The sequence below is a fragment of the Pristiophorus japonicus genome, chromosome 7 (genome assembly GCF_044704955.1).
Source record: "Pristiophorus japonicus isolate sPriJap1 chromosome 7, sPriJap1.hap1, whole genome shotgun sequence".
In the NCBI taxonomy this organism is placed as follows: domain Eukaryota; kingdom Metazoa; phylum Chordata; class Chondrichthyes; family Pristiophoridae; genus Pristiophorus; species Pristiophorus japonicus.
In genome coordinates, this window is record NC_091983.1 from 111,822,011 (window position 1) to 111,841,979 (window position 19,969).

General features: G+C 44.7%; 1 protein-coding gene across 2 annotated transcripts in view; it reads right to left on the reverse strand.

Annotated features, from left to right (window-relative positions):
* LOC139267240 (venom phosphodiesterase 2-like) overlaps nt 1-19,969 on the reverse strand; it is a 187,795-nt gene that overhangs the window by 132,885 nt on the left and 34,941 nt on the right. For both annotated transcript variants that reach the window (XM_070885244.1, XM_070885243.1), the window contains exons 3-4: nt 10,494-10,619; nt 9,227-9,287 (exon numbers count right to left, since the gene is read on the reverse strand). In XM_070885244.1, coding sequence (XP_070741345.1) covers nt 9,227-9,287; nt 10,494-10,619 — 187 coding nt within the window. The remainder of the gene's footprint in view (nt 1-9,226; nt 9,288-10,493; nt 10,620-19,969) is intronic.

The following is a 19,969-nucleotide window of genomic DNA, read 5'->3' on the forward strand; positions in this document are numbered from 1 at the left end:
AATAAATCAACCAATAAAATTTAATAAAAATGTTTTTACTTAAGTTTCTACTCACCGACTGCAGCACCGGGAGCCCTCCAATAGTGTGCTGGGACGGGACCCACCCAGTGTCTCTCTCTCTCTCTCTCTCTCTCTCTCTCTCTGTTAGTGTCTCTGTTTCTGACAGTGAGGGGGGAGGGGGGGGGAAGAGGAAGAGGGGGGGGGGGCGGCAGGAGGAAGAGGGGGGGGGCAGCGGGAGGAGAGGGAGGCTGAACGGGCCGCGCCGAAGACTTCGGGCGGGGCGGGCGGGCCCCACCGACGACGCAGATGCTGGGCCGGGCCGTCGAAGACTTAGCGCGGGCCTGCCCCCAGCCCAGGTGGGCGCCACTGCGGGCTGGGGGGGGGGGGGCGAGCAGGAGCTAAACGGGAGGGAGGCCCAAGTCCGATCTTCGCCCTGGAAGCCCATTCGGCCAGGGGCAACATGTTTCAGGCCCCTCCCACACAGCCTCGGGGGCCTGGAGCTACTGCACATGCGCGCACACTATAGCACCTGGCTCCGCCCCCCCATGCGTTCTGCTGCACTGCGCCAAGGGCCTGCATCGACCAGACGGAGGAGAGAATACCAAGGTAAATAATAGGCACGTTTCTGTTCTAAAAAGTCGGCGCACCACATGGAGATGCGCCGTTATAATCCTGTGGGCAAACTTGGGGCCCATAGAAACATAGAATTTTGGTGCAGAAGCAGGCCATTCGACCCTGCACCACCATTCAATAAGATCATGGCTGATCATTCAACCTCAGTATCCCTTTCTTGCTTTCTCTCCATACCCCTTGATGCCTTTGGCCGTAAGGGCCATATCGAACTCCCTTTTAAATATATCCAACGAACTGGCCTCAACAACTTTCTGCGGCAGAGAATTCCACAGGTTAACCACTCTGAGTGAAGAAGTTTCCCCTCATCTCGGTCCTAAATGGCTTACTCCTTATTCTTAAGACTGTGACCCCTGGTTCTGGAACTCCCCAGCAACAGGAACATTCTTCCTGCCTCTTACCGGTCCAATCCCGTCAGAATGTTATATGTTTCTATGAGATCCTGTCTCATTCTTCTAAACTCCAGTGGATACAAGCCCAGTTGATCCAGTTTCTCCTCATATGTCAGTCCTGCCATCCCGGGAATCAGTCTGGTGAACCTTCGCTGTACTCCCTCAATAGCAAGAACGTCCTTCCTCAGATTAGGAGACCAAAACTGAACATAATATTCCAGGTGAGGCCTCACCAAGGTTCTGTACAACTGCAGCAAGACCTCCCTGCTCCTATACTCAAATCCTCGAGCTATGAAGGCCAACATGCCATTTGCCTTCACCGCCTGTTGTACCTGCATGCCAAACTTCAATGACTGATGTACAATAATATCCAGGTCTCGTTGCACCTCCCCTTTTCCTAATCTATCACCATTCAAATATTGTCTTCCTGTTTTTGCCACCAAAGTGGATAACCTTACATTTATCCACATTATACTGCATCTGCCATGCATTTGCCCCCTCACCTAACTTGTCCAAGTCACCCTGCAGCCTCTTAGCATTCTCCTCACAGCTCACACCGCCACCCAGCTTAGTGTCATCTGCAAACTTGGAGATATTACACTCAATTCCATCATCTAAATCATTGATGTATATTGTAAATAGCTGGGGTCCCAGCACTGAACCTGCGGCATCCCACTGGTCACTGCCTGCCATTCTGAAAAGGTTCCGTTTATTCCAACTCTCTGCTTCCTGTCTGCCAACCAGTTCTCTATCCACGTTAATACATTACCCCCAATACCATGTGCTTTAATTTTGCACACCAATCTTTCGTGTGGGACTTTGTCAAAAGCCTTTTGAAAGTCTAAATTCACCACATCCACTGGTTCTCTCTTGTCTACTTGTCTACTAGTTACATCCTCAAAAAATTCTAGAAGATTTGTCAAGCATGATTTCCCTTTCATAAATCCATGCTGACTTGGACCGATCCCGTCACTGCTTTCCAAATGCGCTGCTAGTTCATCTTTAATAATTGATTCCAATATTTTCCCCACCACCGATGTCAGGCTAACCGGTCTATAGTTCCCTGTTCTCTCTCCATCCTTTATTAAAAAGTGGCGTTACATTAGCTACCCTCCAGTCCATAGGAATTGATCCAGAGTCAATAGGATGTTGGAAAATGATCACATGCAGGTACTGCAAGCTATGAGGAAAGCAAATAGGATGTTAGCCTTTATTGCAAGGGGGTAGGAGTACAAGAGTACAGAAGTCTTGCTGCAATTATATAGGGCTTCAGTGAGACCATACCTGAAGTACTGCGCAGTTTTGGTCTCTTTACTTTCTTGTCTTGGTGGGGATGCAACAAAGGTTCACGAGATTGATTCCTGGGATGAGAGGGTTGTCCTATGGGGAGAAAGATCAGATAGAGTCCCATTGACTCAGATACACACTGGTCCTGGGGATGGACTGGGGAGAAAGGTCAGAGAAAGTCCCTTTGACTCAGATATACACTGATCCTAGGGAACAGGGGAGAAAGATTAGAGAGTCCCATTGACTCAGATACACAACTCTCCAGGAACGCCTGAAGTGCGTGCCTTGCCGTACCACCTGAACGTAACTCTCGGCCTCATCACACGGTTTTGTCTTTAGAGTTGAATGGATCTGGAACCGCGTGAATCAACGCCAAGGGCTGGTAATTATATCCAGCATACACTTCTGCAAATCTCCAAGACCACGAGCGTGTTTGGCTGCTGAGGAATGCAACTAAGGTTGACGAGATTGGTTAAGGCGCGTGTGTGTGAGGAAGCTACCAAGTGTGGGTTTTGACCAAACCGGGAAAGGGGTTTCGTTAGAAGGGTTTCCATTATCTAGGCTTAGATTCTGAGAAGGGGTTATATTCGGTGTAACCGACAGGGTGAGTATTTAGTCTAAGGTTTTAAGCGAGTGTCCACAGTCACCTAGTCTACAAGCCGTAAGCGAGGGGCGAAGGGGTTGTCGTTTTGAGAGTGTAATAAAAGCAGGTGACACACTGGTACAGGACAAAAGTACACAGCACTCAAACTGGTCCCACCCGGACCAGTTAATACAGTCAGCCACCAAATTATTTCCAGATCCAAAGTAAATCATTTACGCCTCAAAATTGTGTGGAGAGATCAGTATGGGGAGACAAGTCTTGTGCACCCCTTCATTTTCTTTCTGGCTTAAGTGCTGTGTACTTTTGTCTTGTACCAGTGTGTCATTTGCAATATAATCTGTGCAGCAGAGCTGTTATTCAGTCGTCTTGGTTAATCCTTGCCACTGGACCAAGACCTAGCTCTGTCAAGCACGTGGGGTGGCTGGTGTGCAATGGCCACCACACGTTAAAAAAAATTCACGCAAAGGCATCTTCCACCCTTCAAGATGTAGTTCGGGATCTGGAATCTTAGTTCGGGATCTAGAACATTGAAACACCCGTGAACTCATCCCTTTTTGGCGTGGAAGCAAGTCATCCTCGCTTAGAGGAAGAGGTGGCAGAGAGAGAGAGAGAGAGAGACAGAAGAGAGAGAAGGTGAAGAGGAGAGAGGAGAGAAAAGGCAAAGAGACAGAAGAGGAAAGTAGAATGGGCCTATATTATTTTGAGTTTAGAAGAATGAGAAGTGATCTCATTGAAATATAAAATTCTTAATGGGTTTGACATGGTAGCTGTCAAGAGGTTGTTTCCCAGTCTCCGGAAAAGGGGTTGGCCATTTAGGACATAGATGTGAAAACATTTCTTTACTCAGAGGGTTGTGAATCTTCAGAATTCTCTACCCAGGGGGTTGTGGATGCTCAGTCGTTGAGTATATTCAAGACTGAGACTGATAGAGATGGGGGTACAAAAGTGTGTTATTCATCAGGTGTGGGAGACCTGGCTGATGCTTCCCCTCACTAACCAAGCAACATTGAGGCCAAGTGAAAAGCTTTGACCCTGGCTTTGATTAGCTAATGACCAGGCCTTGAACCATTCCAATCTCCCCTCTTTAATTCTTGCTCGGTGATCTACAGTTCCCCAGCCAAGGTAGGTACTATAGTGGTTATGTTACTGGACTAATGATCCGGAGACTCGAGTTCAAATCCCACCACATGCAGCTGGGGATTTAAATTGTTAATTAAATAAATATGGAATAATAAGCTAGTGTCAATAATGGTGCCCATGAAACTGTCGCAAAAAAACATCTGGCTCACTAATATCCTTTAGGAAAGGAAATCTGCCGTCCTTACCTGGTCTGGCCTACATTGACTCCAGCAATGTGGTTCACTCTTTACTGCCCTGGCAAACCAGTCAAGAAGGTGGCTCACCACCTCCTGCTCAAGGGTAATAAATGCTGGCCTTGCCAGCAACACCCAAATCCCATGAATGAATAAAAACTGTAAGGCAAGAACAGTCGCAGAACCATGTATCCTCATATTCCCTCTCTATGGGAAAGCAGTTGATTTATCCACACAGCCTTCACAAATGGTCCAGCCAAGATCTTGAGTTCAGCACCTAAGCCTATGAAACAGGCCATCAGAATGCCTTGTACTGCCAGGAAAGCTTTTGCTCATCAAATAAAGCAGGAAAGATTACAAAAGAATTAAAATAGCTCTTGATATTTGCAAACAATCGCATGAAAAAATATGGCATTCGCTCCCAGGAGATTAAGATGGGATCTTCATTAAAAAAAACCTTTCTTTACACTTCATTGTAGTACATGTTGGTGTAGTGGTTATGGTACTGGACAACCCAAAGATTACAAATACAAGTCCCATCATGACAATTTGTAAAGGTGGTATCAATAAATCTGGTACTTGTGGACTAGAGCTAGAAAAAAAATGACCATATTGTAAAAATCTAACAAGTTCACTCATGCCAGTCAGGGAAGGGAGCCTGCCACCCTACTGGGTTTGGGCTACATGTGACTCCAGTCCCATACTACCTGGTTGAGGTGATCTAGCAAGCTTCTCAGTTGTATAATTAATCAATAAAACTGTTCAAGATAAAGCTCTCATCACCAGCTTCGCATGGCAACCAGGGATGGGCAATAAATTTGGCCTTGCCTTTTTGTGTTTTCAGGATAATGAATAATGTTTCTTTTTCTTATCTTTATATCCAAGAATTTTTTTTTTAAATCTTCATTCATGGCATGTGGACATCGCTGGTAAGGCCAGCATTTATTGTCCATCCCTAATTAACCTTGAGAAGGTGGTGGTGAGCCGCCGCTTTGAACTGCTGCAGTCGGTGTGGTGAAAGTACTCCCACAGTGCTGTTAGGGATAGAGTTCCAGGATTTTGGCCCAGCGACGATGAAGGAACGGGGATATACTTCCACGTCAGGATGGTGTGTGACTTGGAGGGGAACATGCAGGTGAAGGTGTTCCTATGCGTCCTTCGAGGTGGTAGAGGTCGCGGATTTGGGAGGTGCTGCCGAACAAGACTTGGCAAGTTGCTGCAGTGCATCTTGTAGATGGTATGCACTGCAGACAATGGTACACTGGTGGTGGAGGGAGTGAATGTTTAAGGTGTTGGATGGGGTGCTAATCAAGCGAGCTGCTTTGTCCTGGATGGTGTTGAGCTTCTTGAGTGTTGTTGGAGCTGCACTCATCCAGGTAAGTGGAGAGTATTCCATCACACTCCTGTCTTGTGCCTTGTAGATCGTGGAAAGGCTTTAGGGAGTCAGGAGGTGAGTCATTCGCTACAGAATACCCAGCCTCTGAACTGCTCTTGTTGCCACAGTATTTATGTGGCTGGTCCAGTTAAGTTTCTGGTCAATGGTGACCTCCAGGACGTCGATGGTGGGGGATTCGGCAATGGTAATGTTGTTGAATGTCAAGGGGCAGTGGTTAGACTCTCGTTTGTTGGAGATAGTAATTGCCTAGCCCTTGTGTGGCGCGAATATTACTGGCCACTTATCAGCCCAAGCCGGAATGTCATGCAGGTCTTGCTGCATGCAGGCATGGACTTCATTAGCTGAGGAGTTGCGAATGGAACTAAACACTGTGCAATCATCAGCAAACATCCTCACTTCTGAACTTACGATGGAGGGAAGGTCATTGATGAAGCAGCTGAAGATGGTTGGACCTCGGGCACAGCCCTGAGGAACTCCTGCAGCAATCTCATGGGGCTGTGATGATTGGCCTCCAACAGCCACAACCATCTTCCTTTGTGCTAGGTATGACTCCAGCCAGTGGAGAGTTTCCCCCCTGATTCCCATTGACTTCAGTTTTACTCGAGCTCCTTGATGCCACACTCAGTCAAATGCTGCCTTTATGTCAAGGGCAGTCACTCTCACCTCATCTCTTTTATCCATGTTTGAACCAAGCCTATAATGAGGTCTGGAGCCAAATGATCCTAACGGAACCCAAACTAGGCATCAGTGAACAGGTTATTGATGAGTAAGTGCCCCTTGATAGCACTGTCGATTATACCATCCATCACTTTGCTGCTGATTGAGAGTAGATTGAGGGGGCGGTAATTGGCTGGATTGGATTTGTCCTGCTTTTTGTGGACAGGACATACCTGGGCAGTTTTCCACATTTGTCAGGATAGATGCCAGTGTTGTAGCTGTACTGGAACAGCTTGGCTCAAGGCACAGCTAGTTCTGGAGCACAAGTCTTTGACACGACAGCAAATATATTGTTGGGACACATAGCCTTTGCTGTATCCAGTGAGTTCAGCTGTTTCTTGATGTCACATGGGGTGAATCAAATTGGCTGAAGATGGTTGCAAACGCTTCAGCCTTGAGTTTTGCACTCATGCTGAGCTCCACCATCATTGAGGATGGGGATATTCATGGAACCTCCTCCTGTTAGTTTAATGGCCCACCACCATTCACAACTGGATGTGGCAGGACTGCAGAGCTTTGGTCAGATCTGTTGATTGTGGGATCAGTTAGCCCTGCCTGTAGCATGCTGCTTCCATTTTTTAGCAGGCATGTCGTCCTGTGTTGCAGCATCCCCAGGTTGGCACCTCATTTTTAGGTATGCCTGGTGCTGCTCTTGGCATGCCCTACTGCACTCTCATTGAAGCAGGATTGGCCCCTTGGCTTGATGGTAATGGTAGAGCAAGGGATAGGTCAGGCCATGAGGTTAGCTAATGTAACACCACTTTTTAAAAAAAAAAGGAGGGAGAAAAAAAAACAGGGAACTATAGACCGGTTAGCCTGACATCGGTAGTGGCGAAAATGTTGGAATCAATTATTAAAGATGTAATAGCAACGCATTTGGAAAGCGGTGACAGGATCGGTCCAAGTCAGCATGGAGTTATGAAAGGGAAATCATGTTTGACAAATCTTCTAGAATTTTTGGGGATGTAACTAGTAGAATGAATAAGGGAGAACCAGTGGATGAGATGTATTTGGACTTTCAAAATGTGAGGTCATCCACTTTGGTGGCAAAAACAGGAAAGCAGATTATCTGAATGGTAACAGATTAGGAAAAGGGCGGTGCAATGAGACCTGGTGTCATGGTACATCAGTCATTGAAAGTTGGCATGCAGGTACAGCAGGCGGTGAAGGCGGCAAATGGTATGTTGACCTTCATAGCAAGAGGATTTGAGTATCGGAGCAGGGAGGTCTTACTGCAGTTGTACAGGGCCTTGGTGAGGCCACACCTTGAATATTGTGTAGTTTTGGTCTCCTAATCTGAGGAAGGACATTCTTGTTATTGAGGGAGTGCAGCGAAGATTCACCAGACTAATTCCCAGAATGGCAGGACTGACATATGAAGAAAGACTGGATCGACTAGGCTTATATTCACTGGAATTTAGAAGAATGAGAGGGGATCTCACAGAAACATATAACATTCTGATGGGATTGGACAGGTTAGTTGCAGGAAGAATGTTCCCGATGTTGGGGAAGTCCAGAACCAGGAGCCACAGTCTAAGGATAAGGGGTATGCCATTTAGGACCGAGATGAGGAGAAACTTCTTCACTCAGAATTGTGAACCTGTGGAATTCTCTACCGCAGAAAGTTGTTGAGGCCACTTCGTTAAGATATATTCAAAAGGGAGTTAGAGGTGGCCCTTACGGCTAAAGCGATCAAGGGGTATGGAGAGAAAGCAGGAATGGGGTACTGAAGTTGCATGATCAGCCATGATCGTATTGAATGGTGGTGCAGGCTCGAAGGGCCGAATGGCCTACTCCTGCACCTATTTTCTATGATTCTATGTTTCTATGTTACAGATTGTGGTACAATATAATTCTACTGCTGCTGCTGATGGCTCACAGCGCCTCATTAATGCCCAGTTTTGAGCTGCTAGATCTATTCTGATTCTATCCCATTTAGCACAGTGGTAGCGCGTCACACACAACACAATGGAGGGTGTCCTCAGTGTGAAGATGGGACTTCGTCTCCACAATGATTGTGCGGTGGTTGCTGCTACCAATGCTGTCATGGACAGATGCATCTGTGACAGGTAGATTGGGGAGGACGAGGTCAAGTAGATTTTTCCCTTACCACCTGCCGCAGGCCCAGTCTGGCAACTATGTACTTCAGGACTCTTGGTGATGGACATTGAAGTTCCCCAGAGTGCATTTTGTGCCCTTACTACTTTCAGTGTTTCTTCCAAGTGGTGTTCAACATATAGGAGTACTGATTCATCAGCTGAGGGAGGGTGGTAGGTGGTGATCAGCAGGAGGTTTCCTTGCCCATGCTTGACCTGAAGCCATGGGACTTCATGAGGTTCAGAGTCAATGTTTGAGGACTCCCAGAGCCACTCCCTCATGACTGTATACCACTGCCACCACCTCTGGTGAGTCTGTCCTGCCAGTGGGGCAGGACATACCAAGGGACAGTGATGGAAGAGTCTGGGACATTGGCTGAAAGGTATGATTCTGTGAGTATGACTATCAGGCTGTTGCTTGACTAGTCTGTGGAACAGCCCAATTTTGGCACAAGTCCCCAGATATTAGTGAGGAGGACTTTGCAGAGTCGAATGGACTGGGTATGCCATGGTCATATCCATAGCCGGTGCAGATATCGATGCCGGGTGGTCCATCCATTTTTTTTCTTATTATTGTTTTTCATAGAATTGTGCACAGCTGCACATTGTAAGTATATGCGCACTAGGAATTTCTGAATTCATTTCAGATATAACCCTTGCAGCCAGAGAACAAACTTTTGTCTGGTCCAGTCAAACTCAAATTTTAGTAACACATTGCCCTATCCAGGCTCCATGAAATCCCCCCATGATGACCTACAATATTTAACCGAAAGGAGCTACAGAAGTCCTACCCTTCTGGACACCGGGGTGTGTCAATGTCTTCACAATCATCCTGCAGCCAGCTTTTTTCACCTATGGAAAAATAAAATGTTTTCTTTTTAAAATAATGCTTTTTAAAAAAAAAGTTAACACTTTTAAAGAATTCTATTGCCATGAATATATTTTGAATAATGTGATTACTTTCAGATGGAGCTCTGCTTTATTAAGGTCAGTGACGATCTGCTCCAAACAATTCCTGTTTCATAACTGAAATGGAATCACTTAATTTTTACCTTAATGATTAAACTTAATGTATATGTAATTACTGACACATGACTTGATGTTTTAGTTGAAGAATAGCAGAAATACTCAGAATATTTAAATTTTGACTTCAAATCTTGTTTTCCCCAATTTTGCCATCAAATATCACAATACATCTATTGTTCTCTTGCAATGCACTGATACCCATCTGGATATACAGGCAACTCTCGATTATCTGGGTCCTCAGGGATTGGGCTATGCCGGGTAAACGATTTCTCCATTAGAGCAAGTTGACATTATAAAGTTAAAACTTCAATGAATAAATACTGTGCAATCAGCTACAAACAGTAACAACACAGTTAAGGATGGACATTACCAGCATGCATGTAGGTGGCCTCGAGGAGGAGATTGTCTAGCCCCGGGGTTCCGGAGCACGATGCCTTAGTGGGCCAAAGGACTCAGACGCCAGCGGCGGCCGCGAGAGACAGCGGCTGCAGCACCGCACACACATAGAATTTTAAATGCCATTACAACGGTTTGCCGTTGGATCAGTGTGCGATAATTGAGAGTTGCCTGTACCTGACTTCTGCTACTTCCATCTAATCTACTGCCATTAACTCCCTACTACTGCTGAAACAGGAAGACACAGACTCTTTTAAAGAAAAAAAGATAGCTCCAGTGGATCAACTAAATAGAATATTTTTGTGCAGACTTTAGGAAATAACTATGCCATGAACTGCTTAAGATGGAGTTCTGTAAACATATTTATGGGAATGTCATATCTTAACAAAATATTGAGAATCGGATCAGAATCAGTTCAAAAGTGTGGTGTCTTTGAACAACAATGACTAGCAATTTCTTGATGAACATACAGATGGAACAATAGGTACAAACATTAATGAAATGGCAAGTCTTACTTGTAATATTTGAGAATCGTAAATACAAAGTGTAGATATTTTACATTAACATGAACAGGAATTGCAGGAGTGTTCGAGTTCAGTTTACTTCCTTTCTAAAGTCATGATAGAAGAACATTACCTTTACAGATGCTGTTGTAGTTGGTGCAACAATCTTTATTCTGGATGCAGTCATGAGAGCACGAACAGTAGTTTTCTATTGAGCGCTTCTCACCACAACGCAAATTAATACATGTCCAGGAGTCAGCTAAAACAAAGGGTCGACAAATTTAGAAACCAGTTTAATACGAAATAAAAAACAGAAAATGCTGGAAATCTCAGCAGGTCAGGTCAGGCAGCATCTGTGGAGAGGAAGCAGAGTTAACGTTTCAGGTTGATGACCCTTCAACAGAACTGGAGAGTGTTCGAAAAGAACAGATTCTTATCACTGAAAGGTGGAGGGGAAGAAAGAACAAAAAGGGAAGGTCTGTGATAGGTTGGAAGATAAAAGCAATTGGAGAGACAAAAGGGATGATGGCCCAAATTCAAATGCCAAGAGTTAGAAAAATATTAGTCGAGATAGGGTGTGAATGGTGGAATTATGACCAACTGCCATTAGAGACAAGGAGAGAGAAAAAAAACAGTAACAAGCTCTGAAGGGGGGAGGGAAGCCAAATATTGGCAGCGGTTACACCCTGAAATTTTTGAACTCGATGTCGAGTCCAAAAGACTGTAAAGTGCCTAAATGAAAGATGAGGTGCTGTTCCTCAAACTTGCATTGAGCTTCGTTGGAACAGTGTAGGAGACCGAGGACAGAGAGGTCAGAGTGGGAATGGAGTGGAGAATTAAAGTGACAGACGACCAGAAATTCAGGGTCACACTTGCGGACTGAACAGAGATGTTCCATAAAACTGTCACCCAATTTACGCTTGGTCTCCCCAATGTAGAGACAACCACATCGTGAGCAGCGAATACCGTTTACTAAATTGTAAGTAGTAAAAGTAAATCGCTGTTTCACCTGGAAAGAATATTTGGGGCCCTGGATAGTGGGAAGGAAGGAGGTAAAAGGGCAGGTGTTGCATCTCCTGTGCTTGCACGGGATGGTGCCGTAGGAAGGGGAGAGGGTGCTGGGGGCGACTGCAGACTGGACCAAGGTAAACCTATTCCACAACTTACTAAGCACAATTCGAGAGAGAGGGGTAGGTCCTGGTGATGCAGCGAGTTGGGACACTGTCATTTCATCCAAGGTGCATGGATGTGAATCCAACCAGACTGATGGGAAGTAATTCTCTTCTACTAGCTCAATGGGTCTTTGCCGAGTTCCCTCAGGCCAGGCGGGGTCGTGGCCAGGTGGGGCAGGGGGACGTGGATGTCACTGTAATTTGTTTCAAAGTAGGATGGAAATAAAAAGGTCTCCATAAATATTCCCTGATTATCAGAAGTAATCAAACAGAACTCCAGAATATCCATTCATCCCATATCTCAACCTTTGCCTTTTCTGCTAGGTACAGATCACACTCTGCCCTTCCAACCCCACCCCAGAGTTCCATCAGTATAGGAACAATTGTGTGATGTAGAGTACTTGTTCATTTCAATCCATGCTTATTTTTTATCAACAAGATGCTGTTCAAAGCCACACATGGACACTTGGCAAAAATAACCATTGCGAGCTGGGAACCATGAAATTGGTCATGATCACTGTATTCAGCAGTGTTACATACTTTTCCTAAATTCTCCATATAAGTGTACGATATTCCCATTTACCCTGCTTTTATTTGACCAGTGCAAAATAGACCCGATTCAAGCTGCCTTTGATTTGCAGCTGGATGAAAATCAGCAATGGGAGAAGTACATTTTTCACTTGTGTTGGCGCTCAAGTAAACACTCGCACCATCCACACCATGATTTCAACTTATTGCAATAGCAAATTCACTATAAAATGAATTAGCAGCTACCACAAGGCAAAAAATATATTTAAAAATCAATTCCAGCTTGTTTTTCAGTTTTCTAAAAGCCAATTAAATCCTCAAAACAGGAAGTTTCTTTTCCCACAGAATCTGCTTGCCAAAATTGGATTGATGTTCACATAAAAGAATGTACAGTTCCATCCCTTATTTATCTTGAAACCACAGTCTTATTTTTACATACAAGCTTAAAGTCTGCATTTTACTTAAGATTTTCTGTGGCATTCCTACAAGGATGTGGCTGAAGGTTTCAGCTTTTTACCCAATTCTAGGTTTTCTATTATAATGTTCCTAATTTTAGATTACAGTTTCAGCCCATGGTTTTCTCTTCAACATTCAGAACTCTTTAAAGGACTGAGTACTAACAACAAATTGCATTTATATAGAACCTTTAACACAGAAAAATGACCCAAGGTGCTTCACAGGAGCACAACAAACAAATTGACACTGAGCAAAAGGAGATATTACAACAGATGACTAAAGGCTTGGTCAAAGAGATCATTAAGGAGAGTCTTAAACAGGAAGAGAGACGGAGAGGTTTAGGGATCGAATTCCAGAGCTTCGGGCCTAGATGGCTTGAGGCACCGAGATGGCTAATCCAACCCATGCAAAAACCTTCAGTTCATTTGATTTTGAGAGAATACACATACAGAACTGTGGTAGGATTGTAACATGGCCATGATATTTAGAAATGAAAAAAATCTAGTTGAAGTCCAAAATAATACTCAATAGATGTTTACCATAATTTACTAATGGCATGTGTTATAATAATATTTAGCACTGCACCGAGGCAGCCCTTCCAGCAGATAAGACATTCCCACTCTGAATAACAGGAATAAGAGGACGGATCTTGCATCCTGTAGAACCACAAAGTAGCCCAGTTACAACTGCAGTGATACAACTTGTCAAGTTTAGGACTACAGCTTCCAGTACAACTAACAAGATAATGGGCTAGAAATTTGCCGACTTTACGACCAGGTTTTTGCCGATATTTCACCATGTTTGGCAAAAAAATGGTCAGCGGGAACTTCTGACACCTTATTGCGACGGTGCTTTCCACGTACCACTGGGGAGAGGAGCACTACCATGCATTTTCACCCAAAATTTGGCATTTCTGCATCTGGAATACAGACAGGGAAAAACCTGTCGTGCAGCCCTGCCAGCAGCAGTAATTATGAAGACCTGCAAAAAAGGTAAATTAAAGTTTTTATTTTGTAATTCTTTTTCAGTGATTTAGTAGATAAAAGTTGTGTGAATTTTTGGGGGGGTTTTCCCAATTTTTTGGGAGGTGTTTTTCTCCCCCTCCCAAGGCCTCTCTCGCAACGTTATCGGCCTCGGACTAAAGTTGCCGAAATTCACGGTTTGTGCCGCAAATCCTCGTGCAACGCCCAATTTTACCGCTGCGCAAATGAAAGGCTGAATATCCGGTCTACCAAATGTAGCAAGCGAAAATGTTAATTTTGGCAAAAAAAAATTCCATTTTTGCTGAAAACTGAATTTCTAGCCCTTAATGACTCCAGGCAATTTTGTTGAATAGGTTACAACCCTAATGTATACAATTGTATTTTTTTTTATTATTATTATTATTTTTCTCTCCGTTCCCTTTTTTGTCCACAAAAGGACAGGCAGACGAGTTGTTCCCAGATTTTTTTCTAATGGCTCTCCATTCCCACAAACCAGGATGTGGCATGTACCACTATTCAAGAAAGGAGCGAGAGAGAAAACAGAATTACAGACCAGTTAGCCTGACATCAGACTTCAGGAAAATGCTGGAATCTATTGTTAAGGAAGTGGTATCAGGGTACTTGGAAATTCATAACGATTAGTTCCGTGACCATCTTCAAGAAAGTAGACGTCTAACTGCGGGACTTAGAGGAGTTTCCCTGCTGACTGCTGCAGGGAAAACCATCGCAAGAATCCTTCTCAATCATCTCCTCCCAGTGGCTGAAGAGCTCCTCCCAGAGTCGCAATGCACCTTCACTGAAGCGTACAAGAGTATGGGCCTCACATTAAACATCAGTAAGACAAAGGTCCTCCCCCAACCTACCCCCGCCACACAGTACTGCTCCTCAGTTATCAAGATCCATGATGAGTCCTTGGATAATATGGACCACTTCCCATCACCCGAGAGCCTACTGACAGCAAAGGAAAACATCGATGACGAAGTCCAACACCACCTTCAGTGTGCCAGTGCAGCCTTTGGCTGCCTGAGGAAGTGTCTGAAGAGCAGGGTTTCAAAATCCAGCACCAAGCTCAGTCTACAGAGCAGTAATGATACCTACCCTCCTATATGCTTCAGAGACATGGATTATGTACAGAAAGCACCTCAAAAGACTGGGAAGTACCACCAACAGTACCTTCACAAAATCCTGCAAATTCACTGGCCGGATAGGCGCACCAACGTCAGCTTTCTCTCTCAGGCCAACATCGAGGCATTGACCACGCTCGACCAGATCCAGTTGGTGGGCCATATTTTCCGCATGCCCCAATAGGGCAGAGAAAACGCTTCTAGGACATGCTCAAAGCTTCCTTGCAAAAATGCAACATCCTCACCGACTCTTGGGAATCCCAAGACCGCTCACAGTGGAGGAGGAGCACCGAGAAGGCACCGAACACTTAGAGTTTCTTCGTCGGGAGCACACGGAAGCCAAGCACAAAAAGCAGAAGGAGCATACGATAAATCAAGCACCCCATCCACCCGCCCCACCAACCACCGTCTGCCCCACCTATGACAGAGACTGTAAATCCTGCATTGGTCTCAAAAGTCACCTTAGAACTAATTTTAGTGTAGAAGCAAGTCATCCTCGACTCCGGAGGACTGCCTAAGACAGAGAGGCAGAGTCAACATGATTTTATGAAAGTGAAATTGTGTTTAACAAATTTAATGAGAGTTTTTTGAGGATATAACTAGCAGGGTAGATAAAGGGGAACCAGTGGATGTAGTATATTTGGATTTCCAAAAGGCATTTGATAAGGTGCCACATAAAAGATTATTAAAAAAAAATAAGGGCTCATAGGATTGGAGGTAATGTATTAGCATATATGGAGGATTGGTTAATAGACAGAAAAGAGAGTAGGGATAAATGGGTCTTTTTCAGGTTGGCAGGCAATAACTAGCAGGGTGCCGCAAGGATCAGTGCTGGGGCCTCAGCTATTTACAATCTATATTAATGACCTAAGTGAAGGGACCAAGTGTAATGTACCCAAATTTGCTGATGATACAAAGCTATGTGAGAATAGTAAGCAATGAGAACATAATAAAGTGTCTGCAAAGGGATATATGTAGACTAAGTAAGTGGGCAGTAAGGTGGCAGATGGTGTATAATGTAAGGAAATGTGAGGTTATTCACTTTGGTAGGAAGACTGGAAAAAATAATATTTTTCAAATAGTGAGAAACTTTTAAATGTTGGTGCTCAGAGAGATTTGGATGCCCTCGTGCAAGAAACACAGAAAGCTAGCATGCAGGTACAGCAAGCAATAAGGAAAGCAAATGGCATGTTGTCTTTTATTGCAAGGGGGTTGGAGTATAAGAGTAAGGAAGTCTTGCTACAGTTGCATGGGCCCTTGGTGAGTCCACACCTGGAGTATTGTGTACAGTTTTGGTCTCCTTATCTAAGGAAGGATATAATTGCCTTGGAGGCAGTACAACGGAGGTTCACAAGATTGATTCCTCGGATGAGAGGGCGGTCGTTTGACGAGAGATTGTGTAGAATGGACCTATACTCTCTGGATTTTAGAAGAATGAGATGATCTCACTGAAACTTACAAGATTCTGAAGGGGATTGACAGGGTAGATGCCGAGAGGTCGTTTCCCCTGGCTGAAGACAAACGTAGGTCCCCTGCAGTCAGAATCAGGGGAAGTCATAACGGGGAACAAAGAAATGGCGGACCAATTGAACAAGTACTTTGGTTCGGTATTCACGAAGGAGGACACAAACAACCTTCCGGTTATAAAAGGGGTTGAGGGGTCTAGTAAGGAGGAGGAACTGAGGGAAATCCTTATTAGCCGGGAAATTGTGTTGGGGAAATTGATGGGATTGAAGGCCGATAAATCCCCAGGGCCTGATGGACTGCATCCCAGAGTACTTAAGGAGGTGGCCTTGGAAATAGCGGATGCATTGACAGTCATTTTCCAACATTCCATTGACTCTGGATCAGTTCCTATAGAGTGGAGGGTAGCCAATGTAACCCCACTTTTTAAAAAAAGGAGGGAGAGAGAAAATAGGGAATTATAGACCAGTCAGCCTGACATCGGTAGTGGGTAAAATGATGGAATCAATTATTAAGGATGTCATAGCAGTGCATTTGGAAAGAGGTGACATGATAGGTCCAAGTCAGCATGGATTTGTGAAAGGGAAATCATGCTTGACAAATCTTCTGGAATTTTTTGAGGATGCTTCCAGTAGAGTGGACAAGGGAGAACCAGTTGATGTGGTATATTTGGACTTTCAGAAGGCGTTCGACAAGGTCCCACACAAGAGATTGATGTGCAAAGTTAGAGCACATGGGATTGGGGGTAGTGTACTGACATGGATTGAGAACTGGTTGTCAGACAGGAAGCAAAGAGTAGGAGTAAATGGGTACTTTTCAGAATGGCAGGCAGTGACTAGTGGGGTACCGCAAGGTTCTGTGCTGGGGCCCCAGCTGTTTACACTGTACATTAATGATTTAGATGAGGGGATTAAATGTAGTATCTCCAAATTTGCGGATGACACCAAGTTGGGTGGCAGTGAGCTGCGAGGAGGATGCTGTGAGGCTGCAGAGCGACTTGGATAGGTTAGGTGAGTGGGCAAATGCATGGCAGATGAAGTATAATGTGGATAAATGTGAGGTTATCCACTTTGGTGGTAAAAACAGAGAGACAGACTATTATCTGAATGGTGACAGATTAGGAAAAGGGGAGGTGCAAAGAGACCTGGGTGTCATGGTACATCAGTCATTGAAGGTTGGCATGCAGGTGCAGCAGGCGGTTAAGAAAGCAAATGGCATGTTGGCCTTCATAGCAAGGGGATTTGAGTACAGGGGCAGGGAGGTGTTGCTACAGTTGTACAGGGCATTGGTGAGGCCACACCTGGAGTACTGTGTACAGTTTTGGTCTCCTAACCTGAGGAAGGACATTCTTGCTATTGAGGGAGTGCAGCGAAGGTTCACCAGACTGATTCCCGGGATGGCGGGACTGACCTATCAAGAAAGACTGGATCAACTGGGCTTGTATTCACTGGAGTTCAGAAGAATGAGAGGGGACCTCATAGAAACGTTTAAAATTCTGACAGGGTTAGACAGGTTAGATGCAGGAAGAATGTTCCCAATGTTGGGGAAGTCCAGAACCAGAGGTCACAGTCTAAGGATAAGGGGTAAGCCATTTAGGACCGAGATGCGGAGGAACTTCTTCACCCAGAGAGTGGTGAACCTGTGGAATTCTCGACCACAGAAAGTTGTTGAGGCCAATTCACTAAATATATTCAAAAAGGAGTTAGATGAGGTCCTTACTACTAGATGGATCAACGGGTATGGCGAGAAAGCAGGAATGGGGTACTGAAGTTGAATGTTCAGCCATGAACTCATTGAATGGCAGTGCAGGCTAGAAGGGCCGAATGGCCTACTCCTGCACCTATTTTCTATGTTTCTAAGTGTCTAGAACTAGGGGACACAGTCTCAGGATAAGGGGTCAGCCATTTAAGAGAGACGAGGAGGAATTTCTTCATTCACAGGTTTGTGAACCTTTGGAATTCTCTGCCTCAGGGAGCTGTGGACGCTGAGGCTCTGAATATATTCGAAGCTGAGGTAGATAGCTTTTTGAAGTCTAGGGGAATCAAGGGATATGAAGATCGGGTGGGAAAGTGTTGAGGCCGATGATCAGCCATGATCATAATACATAGAAACATAGAAAATAGGTGCAGGAGTAGGCCATTCTGCCCTTTGAGTCTACACCACCATTCAATATGATCATGCAATTTCAGTAGCCCCATTCCTGCTTTCTCTCCATATTCCTTGATCTCTGTAGCCATAAGGGTCTCATCCAACTCCCTTTTGAATATATCGAACGAACTGGCCTCAACAACTGTCTGTGGTAGAGAATTCCACAGGTTCATAATTCTGAGTCCTCATCTCGGTCCTAAATGGCTTACCCCTTATCCTTAAGACTGTGACCCCTGGTTCTGGTCTTCTCCAACATTGGGAATATTATTCCTGCATCTAATCTGTCCAATCCCATCAGAATTTTATATGTTTCTATGAGATCCCCTCTTATTCTTCTAAATTCCAGTGAATATAAGCCTAGTCAATCCAATCTTTCATAGGTCAGTCCTGCCATCCCAGGAATCAGTTTGGTGAACCTTTGCTGCACTCCCTCAATAGCAAGAATGTCCTTCCTCAGATTAGGAGACCAAAACTGTACATAATATTCAAGGTGTGGCCTCACCAAGGCCCTGTACAACTGCATTAAGCCCTCCCTGCTCCTGTACTCAAATCCTCTCGCTATGAAGGCCAACATGCCATTTCTCTTCAACGCCTGCTGTACCTGCATGCCAACTTTCAATGACTGATGAACCATGACACCCAGGTCTCGTTGCACCTCCCCTTTTCCAAGTCTGCCGCCATTCAGATAATATTCTGCCTTCGTGTTTTTGCCCCCAAAGTGGATAACCTCACATTTATCCACATTATACAGCATCTGCCATGCATTTGCCCACTCACCTAACCTGTCCAAGTCATCCTGCAGCCTCCTCCTCACAGCTCACACCGCCACCCAGTTTAGTGTCATCCACAAACTTGGAGATATTACACTCAATTCCTTCATCTAAATCATTAATGTATATTGTAAATAGCTGGGGTCCCAGCACTGAGCCCTGTGGCACTCCACGAGTCACTGCCTGCCATTCTGAAAAGGATCCGCTTATCCCGACTCTCTGCTTCCTGTCTGCCAACCAGTTCTCTATCCACGTCAATACATTACCCCCAATACCATGTGCTTTAATTTTGCACACCAATCTCTTGTGCGGGATCTTGTCAAAAGCCTTTTGACAGTCCAAATACACCACATCCACTGGTTCTCCCTTGTCCACTCTACCAGTTACATCCTCAAAAAATTCCAGAAGATTCATCAAGCAGGATTTCCCTTTCATAAATCCATGCTGACTTGGTCCGATCTGTCACTGCTTTCCAAATGCACTGCTATTTCATCCTTAATGATTAATTCCAACATTTTCCCCACTACTGATGTCAGGCTAACCGGTCTCTAATTACCGGTTTTCTCTCTCCCTCCCTTTTTAAAAAGAAGTGGTGTTACATTAGCTACCCTCCAGTCCATAGGAACTGATCCAGAGTCGATAGACTGTTGGAAAATGATCACCAGTGCATCCACTATTTCTAGGGCCACTTCCTTGAGTACTCTGGGATGCAGACCATCAGGCCCCAGGGATTTATCAGACTTCAATCCCATCAATTTCGCTAACACAATTTCCCATCTAATAAGGATATCCTTCTCACTAGACCCACTGTCTCCTAGTATTTCTGGAAGGTTATTTGTATCTTCCTTCGTGAAGACAGAACTGAAGTATTGGTTCAATTGGTCTGCCATTTCTTTGTTCCCCATTATAAATTCACCTGAATCCGAATGCAAGGGACTTACGTTTGTCTTTACTAATCTTGTTC